Below are 21,285 nucleotides of genomic sequence, written 5' to 3' on the forward strand. Positions count from 1 at the left end.
ACAGGAAGATGGCTTAATGTCAAATCTGGTGTCAGACAAGTGGTATTAAACTGGATATCAAAATTGGAGATGTTAATCTCAGCTCTTTGCTTTATGCAAATGATGTTATACTTCTAAATAAATCTGCTACAAGTCTGCAAGATTCCCTGATTGGTTGTAATAGATATGAAGGTCAGCAATAACAAGTTAAAGACAATGAAAATAGGCAGAAGCATTGAAAGTATCAACTGCATTGTGAATGGAGGACCTATAGAATAAGTAAAACATTTCGGCTACTTAGGCATGATTTTTAATGAAGATGGCAAATTAAATATGGAAATAGACAACAGAACAAAAACAAAGCTGGTATCGTATGAAGTCAACTGAATAACTTTATATAGAATAAGAGAGAAATTAGTCAAAACACTGTTGTGTTTTGAATTAGTTGTATATGTGACTGTTTTCAAATTGATTTTAACTTATGGATATGAAAGCTGGGTTAGAAGTAAAACACTTGATCAAAGACTAGTGACCGCTGCTTTAAAAGAGTCATGAAAAAGATTAGGGGGCGTGAACCTATGGCATAAATGGCAATATCATATTAAAAATGAGGATTTTAGGAAAGAACTTGACATTGTTAGCATCCAGGAATGTGTCAGCAAAGCTAATCTCAGGTGGTAAGGTCACTTAAGCAGAATGGGAGTGGAAAGATTAACAAAACAAGTGTTCTCTGCCAGGTTGGCAGGAAAAAGACCCACAGGAAGACCAATATATATATGGATTGATACAGTAAAAAGTGCCTTAAAAGATAGAAATATAAGATCTGATAATGTTAGAGTCTTGACAGATAATAGATTGATTTGGAGGGAAATTGTAGATATGAAGTTAGTAATGATGTAAATTTTTCACGTAATACTATCATATCTTGCACACCCCTTTGAGAGTACATGTCAGAAATTTGATGATGATGAATATTACTACTACTACTAACAGTAATAATAATGCACCTACTATTAATAATAATAATTAAGAGAAATAGTAGTAATAGGTGCCTTTAATTAGGAAAACATAACGATGATGAGATGAAGTATCCATGGTGACAAAGATTTTTACATAATTTTTTCCAGATTGTGTAATAAAACATAGATAAAATATATGAAACACATATACTGACTGAAAGTTATATCTCTGCAAAAAAAAAAAAAAAAAAGGAAAAATTACCACCCACATCTAATATATATAAAGGGGACATCATGCTAACCATCAACCGCATCATAAGTTAATCCATTAAAAATTGCAACTCATTTTGATAAATACACTTCACTTCAAGTCTTATAATTCATTTTTCGATGTACGGTTCATCGAGCCTCTCTTGGCATAAACGCATCACGACTATTGCATCCTCAGCTTCTAAAAAAACTCGGATTTTTCTTTCGCTGAAGACATTACTTTCACTCTGAACAGCTGCTATAACCTTATACAAATTACAAATCTGCCCAGCCATTGAATAACGTTCCCACATTCGGAGTGTCCTCTAAGAGCTGCCTCAAAATTCTTTGCACAATACAGAGGAGGGGAATTAGATTGATTAATAACCCATCTCTTACCAACTCATTCCTCCAACTTTTTGCACAGGCATTTTGTTTCTGCAATATGTATATTCTATGAATATTGTCATAGCAAATGTTCCTCTGAAATAGCATAAATAATTCTCCCACTCATTACTAAGTACGTTGGAACACATGCAGCTGCTGCCCAACAACCCTTCACAGTGCATCGTGAAGCCTACAGAACAAGTTTCTTTTCCTCCTCCTTCATCCCTGCTACTGCTATATTGTGGAACAGTCTTTCTCCTGATGTGTTTCCCAAGGAATACAATATACAGGCTTTTAAATCAGATTTTCTCCTTTCCCAACACACTACCCACACAGTACTAACATGCTACAGGTTGATTAACCAACCTCTCGTGTATGGACTCAACATAAAAATATTTAAAAAAATAAAAATAAAAACTCTCTTTGCTGAATGCCAACTCCTGTGAATGCCTTTACATATAGTGCACATCAAGTTATGGCTGCTATCTGCAGCTGGATAAAGGTACACAGTTCAGAAAATTAAATTAAAAAAATAATAAATAAATAAACTGTTATGAATTCAAACAGTTTGAGTTTTCAGATTTTTTTTAGTGAATGTACAACAAAAGCTGCCTCTGAAGGATTTTATCTTCTTTGCTCTGCAAGAAGTGAGCAAATATGAAATCCTGCTCTAGAGACAAAACATGGAACTTTTTCAAGTCACTTCAGGTATTTTATAAGTGAGGTGTCACTGGTGCACCTGGGGGGGGGGGGCAAGGGGCCCGGGCACCCCCAAAGAAAAGGAAAAAACACTAGAAAATTTTCCAAAAATCTTTTCCTAATTAAAATTAATTTTTTTTATTTATGTTGTGTCGTGTCTTCTATTTCTATACTACTTATGAATTAGCGATCACTGCAGATGCTCAGTCATAGGTCGCATGCGATGTGTAGTGTGTATTCGCAAATCATCTACTCAACTCGCCCCCCCCCAAGGTTAAATCCTGAGCGCCCGGCCCCCTCCAAGATTAAATCCTGAGTGCGCCACTGAGTGAAGTGGCAGTTTTACGCTGTGTAATGAAATTGATATCCTACCAACTTGTTTGCTGAGGATGCAAAGTTGGGTAGAGTAATAGTTAATGAAGATGATGTAGAGAGAATAGGCTGACAGTATGGGCAAAGCATAATGGATGTCAATTTAATGTGGCAAAGTATAAAGTTATGCACTTTGGGATACAAAGATTACAAACTGTGTACCACAACTGTACTCCAGGAAATTGATGAAGCCAGGTATTTGGGGATAGTAGTAGAGAGAGAGAGAGAGAGAGAGTTCAAGTTTAGAGGGCATATTGCTAAAGTAGCCAGATTAGCTCACAGGATTAGTTAGTTATTGAAGAACACACTAATACACAGAGATAAGGGAGTTATCAGTATTCCTCTTACCTCTCATATCTTTTTCATGGCATATTTCTGTATTTCCTCTCTCTCTCTCTTCAGCATTTTAATATCATTGTGAAGTTGGACAATCATCCAAATGTGATTGATTAATGCTTTATACACAGAAAGCATCTTTGTGGAACAATTGGAAGAATGATAGTATGTTGTGCCCTTTGATTGGAATTTGATTCTCGTTGTGATGAGAGGAATCTTTATATGGGTTTTTTCAATTGAAGGCGAGTTAGCCAATCTCGTATGGAGGTAGAAGGGGTTTTTTCCTCCCAAAAACAAAACTCAGGTTTTTCATCCCGCATAAAGACAAATTGGCCTTGAGAACACATGCAATTTACATACAACAAAATACTGGTGGGGGGGGACAGTAGATGGCATTGGTGTAGGCAATGATGGTAGTACTGGTTTGCTGTAGTTGATCGATGGAGTTGTGGTGGAGATGGAGAGTTGTAGAGATCTCTTAATAATATAATATATTAATAATATTGCTAATATTACTCCTCAACATTTGTGGAGGCAGAGAACTCATTACAGACTATCATATATAATTCATGTCTAACCTAAATTGCAAATTCGATTTCAATAGCATGTCTGTTATGTTTTCATCTTAAATTTATTCACAGTCTCACAGTCTCCATATGCAACATCTTCTGGAACTATATTTCACCTTCCATTAAAAAAAAAAAAAAAAAAAAAAAAAATCACCTCTACTTGGCATTCCCTTGCTCATTGTAATATTTATACAATTTCTAGAGATGGCTCTTAATTCTGCCCCCCCCCCTCTCTCTCTCTCTAAAAAATCTCCTCACCTCTTGGCTGCCTATCCACCAAGCCACAAGTTACTCTCATAACTAATATTCTGAGTCCTGGTTTTTCCTTACCACTATCAAAACCATACAACTTTGTGTACAGGACACTCTCGATGCAACTTGTTAAGGCATTATGCAGTAAAATAACAACATCCTTATTTCTGTTTGTTCTAATCATCATACAAGTAATGTGCTGTATGGTTTTTACAATCCTGACTATACATAACCAGAAATTCAGGTCCTTGTAGATAAACCATTACCCAACAATCCTGCATCTTTTTCACCTCCAGAAGCACAGCTTCACTAATGCAGTACACAGATTATCCTATTGCACTTCAAAGTAGAAAACTATGTATGTAACAATAATAAACAACTCCATGCTATGAGAATATTTAAATCTCCCTGATGAGACATGTTATCATTACTCCTTATAATTCTCCCCAACTTTGCAATGTCAGCAAAAAGATTAATACAATCAACTCTCAATACAGCAAATACCATTATGACATACACATTCACTACAACAAACAACAAACTATCTAGGTCTTATCCAAATTCCAAAAGCACAGTACTATTTTAAAGGAAAATTATTAACAGGCTACAAATGACTAGGTAATGTGCAATATACAGCCTCTACAAGTCAAGTCAACTTCACCCTCTTCAGATGCTCCCTGTTTCCACCAAACGGAAGCTATCAGTAATTATTTCTGCTGCCAAATTTCTATTCCTGTAGTTTCAATTATTTTACTACAGCAAGAGTGGTCTGTATCTCCTTTCAAAACCACTTGTAATATCATTCATAAATAAGCTGAACAACATGATCTCTGCAATAACTGATCTCTGCTGCATAACATTCTCCATCTTCCTTTGTTGTGACACCACTCTTATATACATAATTTGATATCTGTCAGATAGTTAGTCTCATATTTATCTCACTAATTTGTTTCCATTACCACATCCCTCAACTTGAACACAAATATGCTATTCAGAAATTTACACTGGACTTGACAAATGTCTTAGCAAAATCAAAATATATCCCCAAACTGTTCATGATTCAGGTATGTCTGAAAACATACACAAACCAAATTGAACTTTATGGCAATGAAAAAGAAAATTAAAACCAACTGTAAGCCTCACAGTATTGTATACCTGCTAAGAAATTTTTATTAACAATGACATACTCACCACCCATATCGGTTAAATAATAATTCTTAGGGTCTTCATGCATGTGAAACGCTCTTAATGCTGCACCCTGAAATTTAAACAAATCCATATTAGAACAATAGCTTTTAAATGTATATGTTATGCCAAAAATTTTTTTTCATGTTTGTATACTATGATATGAAATAAATAGTCCTTTATTGACAAAGTGGATGCACTTTCAATGCTGTCAAGTATGCTGCTGTCATTATCATCAGCCATTTTCTGTCCACTGCTGGACGAAGGCCTCCCACAAAGTCCTCCATTCAGTTCTATCTTGAGATTTTCTATGCCACTGAGTTCCAGCCATCTTTTTAATCTCATCTTCCCACCATCTCTTCAGTATTCCTGTAGGTCTTTTTCCATCTCTGGGATATCATTCTGATATCAACTTGATCTATTTCTGAGTGTTACTTCTTGCAATATGACCTACCCATTGCCATTTGGATCTTTTAATGACTGTTATGTCTCTCACCCTATTCTGAGTTCAGAAAATGGTAATACCGAGCAATGATCTTTCCATTTTCCTCTGGGTAATCCTCAACTTGTTGGGCAATTTTTTACTCAAAGTCCACATTTCATTTCCATATGTCATGACCGGAAGTATACAACTATCGAATATTTTTCTTTTATAGAGATTGGGATGCTTCCTTTGAGTGCTTTAAGATGTTTTCCAAAGGCTATCCAACTAAGTTGAATTCTATGTATAATTTCTTCTTCATAGCCTCCCTTTATTTTTTCCTCCTAGTTACACATAGGAGGCTACTATAACAATTTCCTGATGTTTTATTTGTACTGACTTTTTGGTGATGTATTTAGTATACAGATTTTTGTTTTGTCTTTGTTTATATATTTAATCCTTTCTTTTTACTTTCTGCATTCAATTCATTGATCATTTGTAAATTTTTTTCAATTATATATGGCTAAGTATATCAAAGTAAGTTTTTACAATTCCATGATTTTTAAGGGCTTCTAAAATAGCTAATTTTGAGCTTAAATCAATTTCTTTTCAAAATCAATAAATGCCAAACCTAAGAGTTTTTTGGTATTCATTTGTCTTTTCAATTATTTATCTTATTACATATAAATGATCAATAGTGTTATAATTTTTTCTGAATCCTGTTTGTATGCTGCCATACCACTAATAAATTACAGATCACATATTAAGGGTAATAGGTGCATCTATAAACTTGAGAGCCAATTGTGATGCTAGTCCAATAATGTCAGAAATTTCAGCAAAGAAAGGTGAGGAATTCTGACATTGATTAGTGCAACTTTACCCACAAGTGCACTAATCAATAAAAATAGTTACTGATGTTAGTGTAACCATGTTGATGGACCATACTTTAGCAAATTAGCTCAATGAGCATAGCACAAAGCTCCAATGTGAGGATCTATAATGAAGAAGCTCCAATATGAGGATCTATAATAGAAGAAGGAAAGGACATGTGAAGGGGAGAGTGCTGGATCTGTAAATGCATCAGAGGATTTGTCCACTAAATTCAGCACTCTTCCCAATCAGAGCCACTTTGCCTCTAACTGGGAAGAAGGCGCATGCAGATGTGGCATGTTGAGTTTTTAATTAAGAAATAGGATATATGGAATTACAGAGCAGATAATTACGACAAACTTGGAACCTACTTGGAGTAGTACCATATCATCAGAAACTGGAGTGAGCAGTAGATGGGAAATGGTCAAGGGAGTATGAGAGGAGCAGTATTAGACTGTATACCTAGAGTCAGAATGATAAATCAGGTGGGAGTTAAATGGTTGAGTAGCATCATTAAGCAGAAGAAATTAAAAAAAAAACAGTTATGGAAAAATATAAAGAGAAATATGATAATCAAGCTCATGAGCAGTACAAAGTACAGGCAGAAAGGTGATTAGCATGGTAAGGAAAACAAAATCAGATTAATCAAAAGCTAAGAAAATCAGCCAAGCTTGCTATAGAAAATCCTAGATAGTTCTTTCTCTATATGATAATTCCAGACCAGGTTATTTACCCTCCCATACTAACTCATTCTGCATTCTATCATCATATTCTGATTTTGTTTTATACTTTCTCTATAGTTTTTTTCTGTGGGCACTACTCATTGAAAATGACTAATGAAGATAATAGTAAGCTGACAGCAGTAAAAGACAACTCAATTACTGAGTGATCACTGTGACCAGGACTAGTGTGAGAAAACAGGTAGGTTAACATAAGGTGTTCAGGACATCAAAATATTGACACAAATAAAGCTGTGAATGGATGAGATATCTTTCCATGTATTAAGAGAAGGCACAAAAGAATGGCAGTCTCAGATCAAGCTGTTTACAGCTGATGCACTAAATTAAATTTCCCTCATTAAAGGAATGATCTCCAAGGAAATCAATATGTTTTTGGTTGTTGTTTTTTTTCTGCATCTAACCTCTATTTTTCTATCTCACATTTCTTGCACTTACACATGAAACAATTCTGACACACTTTCTCTCCACTCTTGCTTTCATAACATAAAGTTCATAAAGGTTTAGATATCCTGCAGGATGATTTAAATAACTTCCATTATAGTTGAAGGATAATGGATGTCAATTTAATGTTGCAAAATGTAAGGTTATGCACTTCAGGTTGAAAAGGTTACGTAATATGTGCCACACTGACTGTAGATCAATTTCCTCAGTCTCCCATAAGTAATGCATACTGTTATGCATTATGAGAAGGGTTACTAACCAGACTGGTTTTCACTTTTATTGAGGACTCATCAGTGGGGACAAGAGGCTAGTGGAAGAATTAAAATAATATTAAACAAGAACATAATTTTGTGGCAATTATAATTTACTTTGTAAACAAGTGAATAATCAGGTGATACACCTTTTTTTCTACTTGTATATGGAAAATATGTGATTTAAGCACTCATTCCACTTTAGTATCTTTCTTGGTCTGGTTCCCATTAAAGAGATCTCATATGGGTCTGGCTTCCACTGATAACATTTTAATAATGTTTGTCTTTGGGTTCATTTTGAGGTGTAGAGCGGTTCATATGTCATGAATTTTATGATGTTGATAGTTTACTGAAAGCTAAAAAATGCCAAGTTTGTCGGACAACAGGATTCAATTATATTTCATAGCAGTGATATTTGGTATTACCAATCTTTCATAAAAACGCTGAACTACTACACATAAAGAATATTTTTGCTTGTAAAATAAAATACATAAAACTAAAGATACGATAAAATAGCAGGAATTTTAATCCAGGGCTTTATTGCAAATTATTTAGTGTGTGTATTCTGAAATGTAAGTTATGAAATCTGTCAAACCTTTTTTATTATACAGTGCTATATAAAAATGCATCCAATTAAGACAAAAAAAATTACACATAAAATATGATACTATATGACCACTCACAATGATCTGATCCTTTGTAGAGCTTCTGGGTACAATGATTGTCCTGAACATTCTTCTTTTAATAGAACCATTTCCATCATAAACCTTTATCATTTCTAACAAACAAATAAATTTTGTAATAAGCAATTAATACCACTGCCATCATATTCAGTGAAATCATGTATAGTCACTTACAGACAACATTGAAAAATTTTGCAGTTATAATTTCCTAAGGTGTATTTATTAACACTTTTTACTGAGCATTCAAAAATTTTTTGCCAATATCATGAAATTTAACTTCACTAATATACACTAAAGTATGCACAAAGTAAGGTTTTCCTCGTGTTATATATCAAATTGATAGATGTCAGTGATAGATTGATTTTTTCGTGAGCCATTAGTAGCAGAGGATCTACCAATTGATATCAACCTTTGCTGGTTTTATAACCACTACAGGGTGAAGGCCTCTCCCATTGCAGGAGGGTTGGATCTACTACCCAATGGTGACCCAGTCCATCTTGGGGGGGGGGGGTTAATACACTTGTATGAATGAATGAATGTATGAAGGTGAAAGACAATCACAAACATCCATGCCTAGGTGGGATTCAAACCAGCAGCCTCTTGGCTGGAGAGCAGATACACTAACCACTCGACCAACTAGGCTGGCAAATATATATATATATATATATATATATATAATAAATATTTTTATTTTTAAAAAATAAAAATCATTTATTAAGTATTTGAATGAAATATCAAACATTTATTTCATTTAATCACCACCATTGTTTATTTATAATTTTGCAATTATAAATAGGGAAACCAATCAAAACAAATAAGTTGTCTGTGTGTATACACTAAGGTAAGACTTGGAGATTCTTATGACATGAAGGAAAACCAGGCTTCTCTGTCATATACAGGTTGGCCATAAATTAACTTTCCCTCTTTGGAGGTATCTGTAACTAAACCTAACACACAGAATGAGACCACATTTTATATCGAGACTTTCGAAGGCATGGGAAGATGATTTCCGCGAAAAAAAGATTTAGTACCAAAACTCACTGATAGGGGAAATTTTGGCACTGGCAGAGCAAAAAAGCAGTCAGATATTTGCAGTAAACGCAGGTAAAAAGGATTATGCAAATTTTACTGTGCGTACATGACAGCAGCACCACCAATTCCACTTAATAGGGATTGGGAATGTTCAGGTAGTTATTCGAATGACTGACGATTTGTGCTCAATATGCATCCTACCTTGCCTCAGCATGCTTTACTTGTTAAGTTGTTTTACCTTAAACAGTGCAATGCCATAGTAGCCCTTCAGGAATTTAGGTGGCTTCATAACCTGTGTACAGGTCCTATGCCAGCTGTAGCACTGAGAGCTATGATTAAGAAGTTTGAAGAAACTGGATTACTAGGAGTTAGACCTGGCAGAGGACGGAAAGCAGTGCAAGAAGACACAATAACAGACGTTGCTAACTGAAAATCATGTATGTGGTCCAGGGGACCCTGATTCTGATGAATAAAACATTATTTCTTGTGAGTTCAATCACTACATTAATTTCTGTGTCTCTCGCAAGTTGTTGTTTTAGTTTAATAATTATTATTCTTATTATCATTGTGACATGCCACAATCCAGCTGGAATGAGTGATGTGGCTGTTGCTTACACCGTAGAAATGTTATTATTCCATTTTATCTGCCTTTAATGTAATTATCTGCTTGTTTTCGGCTCCACCAGCGCCAAAATTTGACCTATCGGCGACTTTTGGTACTAAATCTTTTTTTTGCAGAAATCATCTCCCCATGCCTTCAAAAGTCTCAATATAAAATTTGGTCTCATTCCGTTTATTGGTTTTAGCTACAGATGCCTCCAAAGAGGGAAAGTTATTTTATGGCCACCCTGTACTAATTGATGGATCTATAATGTAGAGAGATGGGAGGAAATGGGGAGAATATTAATGATGTATTTCCAATATTGAGTTTGGGGTCTGCCTCTTTTGTCTGTCATTTCATTTAATTACGTTTATTAAAATACTTAATTAAATTTAAATGTTAATTGATGACTTTTAAATTAAAATGAGAAAAATGTTGCATCATGTCATATTTAAGAGACAAAAACAGTAATAACCATTATTTATAAATTCTTGTAAGAGCATAATCACTATCTACTAAATTTTGGCAGAACTAGTGGATAAAAAGTGAGTTAGTACTAAATATATGATAGATTTACAACTTCTCATGGGCTGAACTCATATAACAAAAAAAAAACTTTTTTACCTTTTTCATTCCATTTACCTGTGTTCTTTTGCTATCTCCATCATTTTACTCAAGGATCACAACTTCCAGATCTTCATAAAACAAATTACAGGTAACCCTCATATAACACGGCACTTCTACAATGTGGGTTCACTATAACGTGGTCTTCAAATTGTAGCAACCCTTGTTCAACGTGGTACTTCTACAATGGTTTCAATATAACACAGTCCACAAATTGGAGTAACCCTTTATCTTTTCATATATTTTTCACCTCGCTACTTAAAAATCAAATTTTATCTTCATTAAATTTGTGTCTGCCCGTATCGCGCATGTAGTGATAAGCAGCGAATTTATATTAGGGGAAATACCCTTTAGCACGCATGTACGTCAATTGTTTACCATATAAAGTGTTAATTATTGTTAAAAGTTGTCTTCGTTTTCTTCCAGGAAAGCGCATTAAAAATCTGTGCTGAGCACTTTATTTTCTGGTGAGTTACATACAATATGTAATGTTTTTTTTTATGTAAAAAAATTATTTTTATAGTAATGGCCACTTAGAGAGCTTTTGCGATATGGTTGAAAACAAAATTAGTGAATTAATTGATGGGGAAATAGATTTAAATGAGGAGGAACTGGTAAAATTAATAGATTACGTCGAACCAAATGGCGGGGGAAATTCTACTGAAGATTCTGATTGTGATGAATCCGTTAAAAAAAATTCAGTTTGAAGAAATTAGCAGAAGGATTGGGCTTGGCAAGAAAGTTAGGAAGCTATTTTACGGATAGTGATCCCTCAACAGAGCTCTCCAGAAAATTCACGAGACAATTGGATATTTGTTTAGCTCCATATTATGAACTTAATAAAAAATTGCAGAATAGTGGTAAACAAGGTCTTATTACTGACTTCTTGATAACTAAACCAGCAGAAGTATGCAATGAAAATGATAGAAATGATGTCCAAGAGATTTTAAGTGATGACGATGTCTGGCTACTCGCAAATAAAGAACATCCACGAAATGTTCGTTTTGAAGACAGTGATGACGATTAAAATATGCACTTTATTATGTGCAATGAAGTTTACGTACAATTTGCAATTTTATAAGTTTATACTATATATTTGTTTCATAGTTTATTTTCTTAACTTACATGAATTACAAGAATTAATTTAAAATATATGTTTGTTAAGTATGTCATTGTTGTTTATATAATTAAAAAAAAAAAAAACGATTTCGGAACATAACCCTACTTTTTCTATGTAATCTGAGTCTCGCATAATGCGATTTATATAACGCAGCATTTCTAAGGAACCAAACATCTGCGTTATACGAGGGTTACCTGTAACAGGTTTCACTTCCCAGCACTTGCCAACACACATGATATGCAATGCAAAGATTTTGCAGTTTGTCATGTGCATATTGAGGGGGGGAGGGATATTGAAAAAAAAAAGTTAGCCAGGTAGGAGGGCAGAAATAAATAATAACATTCAGCAACTGTTTAAGTATAGTTCTTAAACTGAACACATTCAATCAGCCATAAACTGCATCTGCCACAATCAACAAATTCTGAGAAAATGTCTTTTCCTCTATTTTTATAAAGTCAATCATTACAGAATATTTATGCCAGATGACAAACTATCTTGCTACAGCTATCAACTAATATCTTCAAAATTTGCCTCTTCCAAGGAGAAAAAGAAGAGTAAAAATAATAGAAACAGAAACCACTTAGCAAGAGGAGAAAATAACTTTCTTCCCTGTTTATCCTTATTCACCCATCAAAACAACAGATAAATTCAGTCATTGTGAAGGAAAAAATATATAAAGTAAGGTAAAGAAAAAATTTAACTAAACACCTGTACTGTATCAAAACCTTTTTTTTACACCTGCCTGTTGAACAATGTAAGGTTCATTTCTGTATGCCAGTTAATTTTTTTTTAAATAAATAAATAAATAGAACAAACACAAATAATCACTGCTTATATTATTTGTGTTTATTATATATACCCTATTAGTTAAGATTTTAAGAAAATTTTCTTGGCATTTTAGATGATTAACTTTATTTATTAAAAAAAAAAATGCTATTTTCTTCTCATCTGATCTTCCTTTCTCTCTTTTACCTTGCAGTGTCGAAGGTTCATTAATCATCAGATCTAAAACCGTTCACAGGATAAGATGGTCAGCCCTATGCCCCGGTATATCCTATTCATAGTGTTGAGTTCTCAAGGCTGGTTTGCCTGCTTTGCAGGATGGAAAACCCCAAGATAAACTTTGGGAAAAATCCTACTGTCAATGCCCAAGACCAGCTAACTTGGCTATGGCTGAGGAAGATCCTTCAGCTCCTCATGTCACCGACAGGAATCGAACCTAGGACACTCCTGGGGGAAGTGTCCTAGGGAATCGAACCTCGGACACTGTGCGAAGCGTACAGCCACTAGGCTAACCGTGCGGATTTTCTTTAAAGTTTCAAAATAGTTAAAGGAAAAATATTTTATTATTAAAAAATTTCAGTAATCCAGATGACAACTTGTATATATCTGCAGTTTTTTGTCTTCTATTACACCAAAGAGATCTTCTCCACCTCCTATGGTTGATGAAGCAATGTATAGTTCCTTATGTCTAAAGCAATCTGGTCTCAAATTAACTACTGCAATTTAAAGCACAAAAATTCAAATGAATATTTGCTTATATTAAGGACATCCATGATCACACAATTCAAGAACAACCAAATGTGTTATCAGTAAGAAGAAAAAGATACACATTCAATTTCACTTAATGCTTACAAATTTATGTAAAGCAGAACTCAGCAATTTAATATTATAGAATTCTGTTATATTTTCAAAAATGCTATCTAAATATTTTTGAGAAAATTTGCAGTCCTCATGTCAGCTTGATCACCTTGATTCATGATCATTTTGTCACCTTGGGGAAGATTTGACACCATATTTACATCTGCATTCATATTCTCTGATGTGATATGATCAGATTTAAGACTCTTGATCCTCGTGTATTTTCAGTTACATACTGCCTAAGAGAGTTATCTCTCAAGAACTTAAATTCATTTTTGCCCTTATTCCCAGATGCTATATCCTCATTCCAATCTATATTAACATAACTGAAATTTTCCATAATGATCACCGCTCTCTTTTTCACTAAGCCAATTTGCCTATACATTTCTTTGCAAACTTTGCATGACTCAGCCTATAGCAATATTCAAATAAATATCTCTTCCTGTCATCTTCCGCCTCTTCAATGCTTAGGGCCTCAAAACTATTGCCAGTAATCTCATTGCATCTCCACCACAAGTAGGAATTTATGTGAATGTATAGTTCACATAAATTCTGGGATGAATTTGAGGGACAGATGGATGTGTATCAAAGCAATTGATTTTATTTAAATTAATTTGGTGTGAATATTAGGGGGGGGGGGCTGTTGCTGGATAGGAGAATAATGAGTGACATGAAAAAGAAATCAGAGGAAGAAAGAGGATATCTGAAAGAGCAGGAGAGTGGAATAGGAGGGACTGAGGTTCTAGTGATGAGAGGAGAGTGGTGCAAGAGATGAGAATGAGAGAACAGGAATGGAAGATGGATGGGGAGGCATAGCATAAGGAGAGAGGATGATGGAAGTAATAGTTGGGTGTATGAGGATGGTCAGCACTGGAATAGAACAGCCTGAAATTAAGGGAAAGAATTGAGTGTGGGGAGAAATATGTGGGAAGCAAGAATAAATGTGAGCAGGAAGGGTAAAGTGTGGAGAAGTCACAGCTGAGAAGTAGGGTGGATATGCCTGCTTTATACATCCTAAAATGAATTGCTGTGGTTATTTATGAATGCTATGAGTATCAGAAAGATGGTGACTTGTGAAATAAGTGAAACACATGAAGATGATATTCTGACAGAAATAGTGATGGAAATGAATGATATTTTTTCATTAGGGTAAGATGGGAGGGAGGGAGAGAGGAGTGCTGTTGATGAGAGCATGGAAATTATACCACAGATGATGTAAATGTAAGGGGGGAATAGTAACAGTGGTTTTGAGGCCAAATGGTAGACAGGATAAGATATTTAGTTGTATGTTGCTATAGGCTGAAAATGTGAGAGAGTGGTGCCAGAAATGGATAAGTGAATAATAGAAGGGATGATGATTTCAATTATGGTAATACAGATTGGAAAGAACATATGGTATCTCACAATATGGAAAATGAATTTCAATTTGTTCTTGAAGGACATTTATCTAGGGTAATATATAAATAATGGCACACAAGAATTGAGTCTGAGATCTTATATCATCAGAGGATGTGATGTGAATGGGGTTGCTGAATCTCCCTTCAGTTGGGAAGAGTGAAAATGAAGCAATCAGCTGGTGGCCAACCATATGAAGGCTTCTGCAAAGAAAGGATAGATGTTGAACATAATGCAGAAAAGAGCATCAATGAGAAAGTGATTAGAAGGTGTCTGATAACATTGAGCATTTTAGGGAGATTTTTGGTGTCCCATTCCATACGTAAGAACACTATTCTAAGATCAGGTGGATTTGGAGTTTAATAATGCATTGAGAGTTGTATAGGTAAAAGGGTAGTATTCTGAATGAAAGAGGACACCAAGTATTTTTTTTGGATGACTGAGAAGGTTATTATTATTATTATTATTAACATCTGACCTCCATGGAGTCGGAGACTCATCATGGGAGGTACACACTATTGCACACGATGCTTATCCAACCGTGCTTTAAACTGATTCAATATGTTTACATCAGGGGCACGCCGATTATATGTGCAATGTGTGCAACAAACACTGGTGCCAGGATAGTAAAGGTGCCAAAGAGGATGAAATACTTTAAAAAAAACATTTTTTATTGGAGGGGGGGGGGGGGCAACTAAAGTTTTGCACACAGGCACCGGAAACTACTGGTGTTCTTCTGGTTTACATTCACAATGCACTCAGGCAATGCATTCCATTCACCAGCCACTCTCCATGCAAAGAGCCTTCTCCTCACTCCTCTGCTTTCACCCTCCTTATACAGTTTCCAGAGATGGCCTCTTATTCTACTCCCCTCTCCCATTCTATGAAAAATCTCTTCCATGTCAACCTGATGACAACCCCTGACTAGCATATATGTCTCAAACATATCCCCCTCTTCCTCCTATTCACGAGGCTCTGCAACGTACATTCTCTCAATCTGTCCTCATACTCCAAAGACCACTGACCACCTTTGAGAATCTTCTCTGGACCCTTTCCAACATATGCTCATCATCATGAAAACCCAGCAACCAAATCTGCGCACAATAATCCATATGAGGGCTGATCAAGGTCTTATACAATGGCATCATAACCTCTCTATTTCTGCATGTCAGGTCCTCCATATGACTGACATTATCTGATGTGACGTCTTCACAACTTGTGCAATGTGGCCACTGAATTTCAAGTCCTTGTCCACGATCACTCCAAGATCTCTCATCTCCTCTACTTCCTTTAAAGTTTCCCCACCAAGTGTATACTTTGCATTCCATCATCCAAGGTAAGAATCCCATCCCATCCAATATAAGAAAAAGATCATGAATAGAAGTTGGAATTTCATTAAAAGTAAGAGGGAGTGAAATAAGATTTTTCTTCTGAGAAATAAAACAGAATTGTGTTTTGGTAGAACTGAATTTCACTGCTTTTTTTTTCACCCTAATATGAGAATGGTGACGAGATTATATATTTAAGACATTGGCTGTGGAAGGTCTAGAAGCTTAAATCATTAGAATTGCAAGTTTTCTCAAATGAGGAAGAGGAATGGAGTATATTGTCATTGGCAATACACTCCATTTCAGAATGCTGTGGAGAGAATTTGAGGTTAGTGAGGGAAATTCATTAATGAGGAGAAAAAGTGTGGATGAAAATATGAAGCTCTAGGGTACCCCAGCATCAACAGAGGAAATGAAGCCATCACCATGATATCAATAAATGACCATAGAAGAAACGGATAGCACTTAATCACAAAAGGTGAAAAGGAGACCATAGAATGATAGATTCATATGAAGATCTCTATGCTAGACTCAATCAAACCAGATGTTTCTCAAGTTTTTTCATGGTTTGTGTCATAAGGTTGGCTAGGAAGTTGGCTGTGGAACAAGAGTGGCAGAATCCACATTAATAATCACTGATGCCAGCTTGGTTGCCCGAATAGTTAGCATATTCGAACTTCCATCCAAAAGGCTGCAAGTACGAATCCTGCCATGGACATGGATGTTTGAGATTGTCTGTGAAAATACTAGTGGTGGTTGGCAGTAGATGCCGTTGGTGTAGTTGCAGTTCGTCGTAGTTGGCGAATTGAGTGATGGAGACAGAAAGTTGTAGAGTAGGAGCCCTCCCTCAATGAGTCCTTGGACTTCCGGGAAGTGTCATGTAATAATAATAATAATTAACTGGTGGATCACCAGGTAGTGGAGAAATTAGCTATTAACGATCATTACTTTTATCATTACCATTACTTTTGAAGGTATTAAGGTGGGAATAATGGATCATAGTTCAATAGTCGACTTTATATCTCTCTTATAGGAAGAGAATGGACAGCTTGCTTCCATGCTTTTGGCTAGATGCCAGACAAGTATGACAGCTTGTATAAGCAATAGAGGATGACTATTAATTGAGAAGCTCAAGTTTGCATAACAATTGGAGGGATATTAGCATGATTAAGAGACTTATTAGTATCTAGAATGTTAAGGATTTTTCTGTCTTCCTGAACAGAGGAAATATGCAGTTCATTGTCTGTGGTAAGGAGGAAGATAATTTCCATTGGTCATTTATATATAAAAGCTGGAGGATAAGACTAATGTCAAGAGGTCATTGTTATCTTTAGGTGATGTTACCAGGTGTTCTCTTGATGTCAAACATATGGAAGCATAAAAGAGCAAAAGTGCATCCATTAGTCTTAGCAAGGACTAGAAGACTCAATTGGCATTTGAGGGAGGCAAACTTTTTATAGATTGTGCAGGCAGTAGTGTAGGTTAAATGCAACTAGGGTTTTTGACTTGAGCCATTTAAGATATGCTGAATTTTGGGTGAACAGCGAAAAGTCAACTACTGGAAAAAATCTGAAAGCACACCCCCAACTCAACATCACCAGAGTTGAAGATCGGTATTATCAACATAAGAGGCCTGAATGGCAAAGAAATGGAGCTAGCTGAGGAATTAGAAAAGTACCAGATCGACATAATAGGGATGACTGAAACAAAAAAGACAAAAACTGGTGAGATCTTTCTGAACAATAAATACAAAATGTTATATTCAGGAAATGACAATCAAGGAAAAGAAGAAGTAGACATAGTATTCAACACAAAATATCAGGCTAATCTCCTTGAATGGCAGGCAGTCTCAAGTAGAGTGATGTGGGCAAATATCAGAATGGGAAATTAGACAATGAGACTTATTTGTGCCTATGGTCCCACAGAAGGTTCTACTAAGGTAGAAGTAGAGGAATTTTTTGATGCTTTAGAAAAAGCAACTGACACAATGAAAAAGGAAAAGTTGGTCCTTGTTGGGGATCTAAATAGCAGAATAGGAAATGATTGTCAGACATACAAAAATATTTTGGGAAAATTTGGAGAAAAGAGCAAAGCTAATAATAATGGCAAATACCTGTTGGATTTCTGCTCAGGTCATGGACTGGTTATTACTAAAACTATGTTCCAACATAAAAATGTGCACAAATTCACATGGAGAGAAGAGACAAGGAATAAGAAAAGTCTCATTGACTATGTTATTGTTGATAGTGATGTTTTCTCCCTGGTGCAGGACACCAGAGTGTACAGAGGATTTGAAATTGGAAGTGATCACTATTTAGTCTTGAGCAGGATAAAATTGAATTTCGTATTGAAAAGAATAACATGTAAGAAAGTTTTAAAGCGAATAAAAGTTGAGCAGCTCTCAGATGTGAACCGTACACTAAAATACACAAAGACTATTGAAGAAAAAATGAAAGAGTTTGAGAACAGGAACCAAACCTTGGAGATTCCGTGGCAAGCCTTGAAGAAAACCATGACTGATTCAGCCAGAGAGGCATGTGGTGAGGTTGTCTGCAAGGATAGAAAAATTAGAATGCCATGGTGGACACAGGAAGTTAAAGAGGCAGTGAAGGAAAAGAAGGAAAGAAAAGAAAAAAAAGCATATCAAAAGTTCCTGGCAAATAAGTCAGCTTGTGCTCTTAGAGAATACAGAGACAAATGTAAGAAAGATGTGTAAAACTAGCTAAACAAAAGTCATGGGAGGACTTTGGCAAGAACATAGAAAATAAATATCAAGAAGGTAGGGTAAGATATTCTGGAGGTTGTTGAAGAAGCTTACAAATAGAGAAAAGACTGCTGTAAAAGATATTAGAGATGATAAAGGTTACATGAAAACAGGAGAAAAAGATATTCTTGAAGTATGGAGTAATTACTTCGAAAAATTGCTAAATGAAACAAGCAGTGATAGCACGGTGGTAAAAAACAATCTACAGGCATGCAGTCAGGAATACATATCCATCCTTGAAATTGAAAAAGCCATCAAAGGCTTGAAATGTGGAAAGGCAGCAGGAGTAGATGATATTTGACCAGAAATGCTGAGATATAGTGGTAAAAAAGTTTTACAGCGGCTGCACTGCTCAGAAAGCCTGGACAGAGGGACAAAATTCCCAATGATTGGAGTAGAGCTCTCATAGTACCCATATATAAAAAGGGAAATAAAACTGAATCTGAAAATTACAGAGGTATTTCCCTACTGAGTGTTCTTGGCAAGATCTATGCAAGTATACTTGAGAAATGGTTGAGAAGAATTGTGGAAGAAAAGCTTGGTGAAGAACAAGCTGGATTCAGGCCAAATAGTAGCTGTCAGGATCAGATTTTCACTTCACGACAGATAGAAATCATGGGAATATAACAGAGATCTGTATTTAAGTTTTGTCGATCTGGAAAAGGCATATGACAAGGTGTCAAGAGAGAAGCTATTCAAAATGCTGCAGTTATATGGTGTCAATGGGGCAAGCAATACTTAGTCTGTATTTGAGTTGTAAGTTGGCAGTTAAAATTGAAGGAAGTACAGAAGTGATGGTTTAATGTTAAATCTAGTGTGGGACAAGGATGTACATTATCCCCGCTGTTGTTCATTATCTATATGGATCACATTATGAAGGAAAGTGGTATTAAACATGATATCAGAATTGGAGATGTTAATGTTAGCTCTTTTTATGCGGACAATGTTATACTTCTAAATAAATCCACTACAAGTTTGCAAGGGTCCCTGACTAAATTGAATAACTGTTGTAATAGATATGGTATGAAGGTGAGCATTAAAAAGACAAAGACAATGAAAATAGGTAGAATTGTTGAAAATGTCAACTGTGTTGTGAATGGAGAACCTGTGGAACAAGTAAAACATTTCAGCTACTTAGGTACGATTTTTAGTGATGATGGTAAATTAAATATGGAAATAGACAACAGAATCAACAAAGCTAGTATGGTTGGAAGTCAATTGAATAAATTCATATGGAATAAGAGAGAAATTAGTTGGAACACTAAATTAGCTGTATACAAGACAGTGTTCAAACCAGTTTTAACTTATGGATCTGAGAGCTGGGTCAGAAGTAAAACACTTGACCAAAGACTAGAGACCGCAGATATGAGAGTCCTGAGAAAGATTAGAGGCGTGAACAGATGGCATCAATGGCAATATCATATTAAAAATGAGGATATTAGGAAAGAACTTGACATTGTCAGCATCCAGGAATGCGTTAGCAGAGCTAATCTCAGGTGGTATGGTCACTTAAACAGAATGGGCAAGGAAAGATTAGCAAAACGAGTGTTCTCTGCCAGGTTGGCTGGAAAATGATCCAGAGGAAGACCAAGATATAGGTGGATTGATACGCTACAATGTGCCTTAGACAATAGAAATATAAGATCTGATAATGATAATATTGGAGTCTTGACAAGTGACTGATTTGGAGGAAAATTGTAGCTAGGAAGTTAGTAATGATGTAAATTTTTCATATAGCACTATCATATCCTGTACACCCTTTGAAGATATATATCAGGAATTTGATGATGATGATGAATTTTTATCTTGGGCTCCAGTTTGTATAGAGAATCAGGGATTGGATAGTGAATAGGGAATGGTATATAACCCAGAACGAAGGCCCTGTTTCAGCCATGTTATTTTTAGTTATTTGGTAGGAGTAGATGTTTAAGTGAGGAGAACAGAAATAGCAATTAGACCATGGAAAGAAGCCCAGAAATCCTAAAGGGCATCGATATTGGTACAGAGTATTGACAAAGGACATGAGGATGATATTGGCAGGATGATGACATATCTATAGAAAAGGAAACATAAACGAGGTTATGATCCGTGCCACAAAAAGGAGAGAACAAACACTGTACTTGCAGAAAAGGTCCAGATCAATGAGGATTATCTAATATTCTGTATTCTGGATGAACTGCTAGTAAACAATAGGTGATTAGTTTGTGTTAAATGATTACTGTCAGCAAATATTCAGTTCTCTTCCAGCTTGATTTGTTAAGTCAGAGAAAGAAGGCCAATCTGAATGATGAATATGATTCCAGTACGAAGGAAGATAATTTGACTACTTGAGTAAATAGACTGTAGGAAATCAGAAATAAATAATCCAAAATGTTAGTATTGTCATC

General features: G+C 35.4%; 1 protein-coding gene across 3 annotated transcripts in view; it reads right to left on the reverse strand.

Moving 5' to 3' along the window:
- The window catches only part of LOC150094613 (diacylglycerol kinase theta-like), a 570,433-nt gene that overhangs the window by 323,638 nt on the left and 225,510 nt on the right, over positions 1-21,285 (reverse strand). For all 3 annotated transcript variants that reach the window (XM_090411566.1, XM_090411564.1, XM_090411565.1), the window contains 2 exons: positions 8,394-8,488; positions 4,994-5,060 (listed from right to left, as the gene is read on the reverse strand). In XM_090411566.1, coding sequence (XP_090267692.1) covers positions 4,994-5,060; positions 8,394-8,488 — 162 coding nt within the window. The remainder of the gene's footprint in view (positions 1-4,993; positions 5,061-8,393; positions 8,489-21,285) is intronic.

This window comes from Typopeltis vanoorti, chromosome 21 (assembly GCF_054136105.1).
Source record: "Typopeltis vanoorti isolate ZY-2024b chromosome 21, IOZ_Tvanoo_1.0, whole genome shotgun sequence".
Classification (NCBI taxonomy): domain Eukaryota; kingdom Metazoa; phylum Arthropoda; class Arachnida; order Uropygi; family Thelyphonidae; genus Typopeltis; species Typopeltis vanoorti.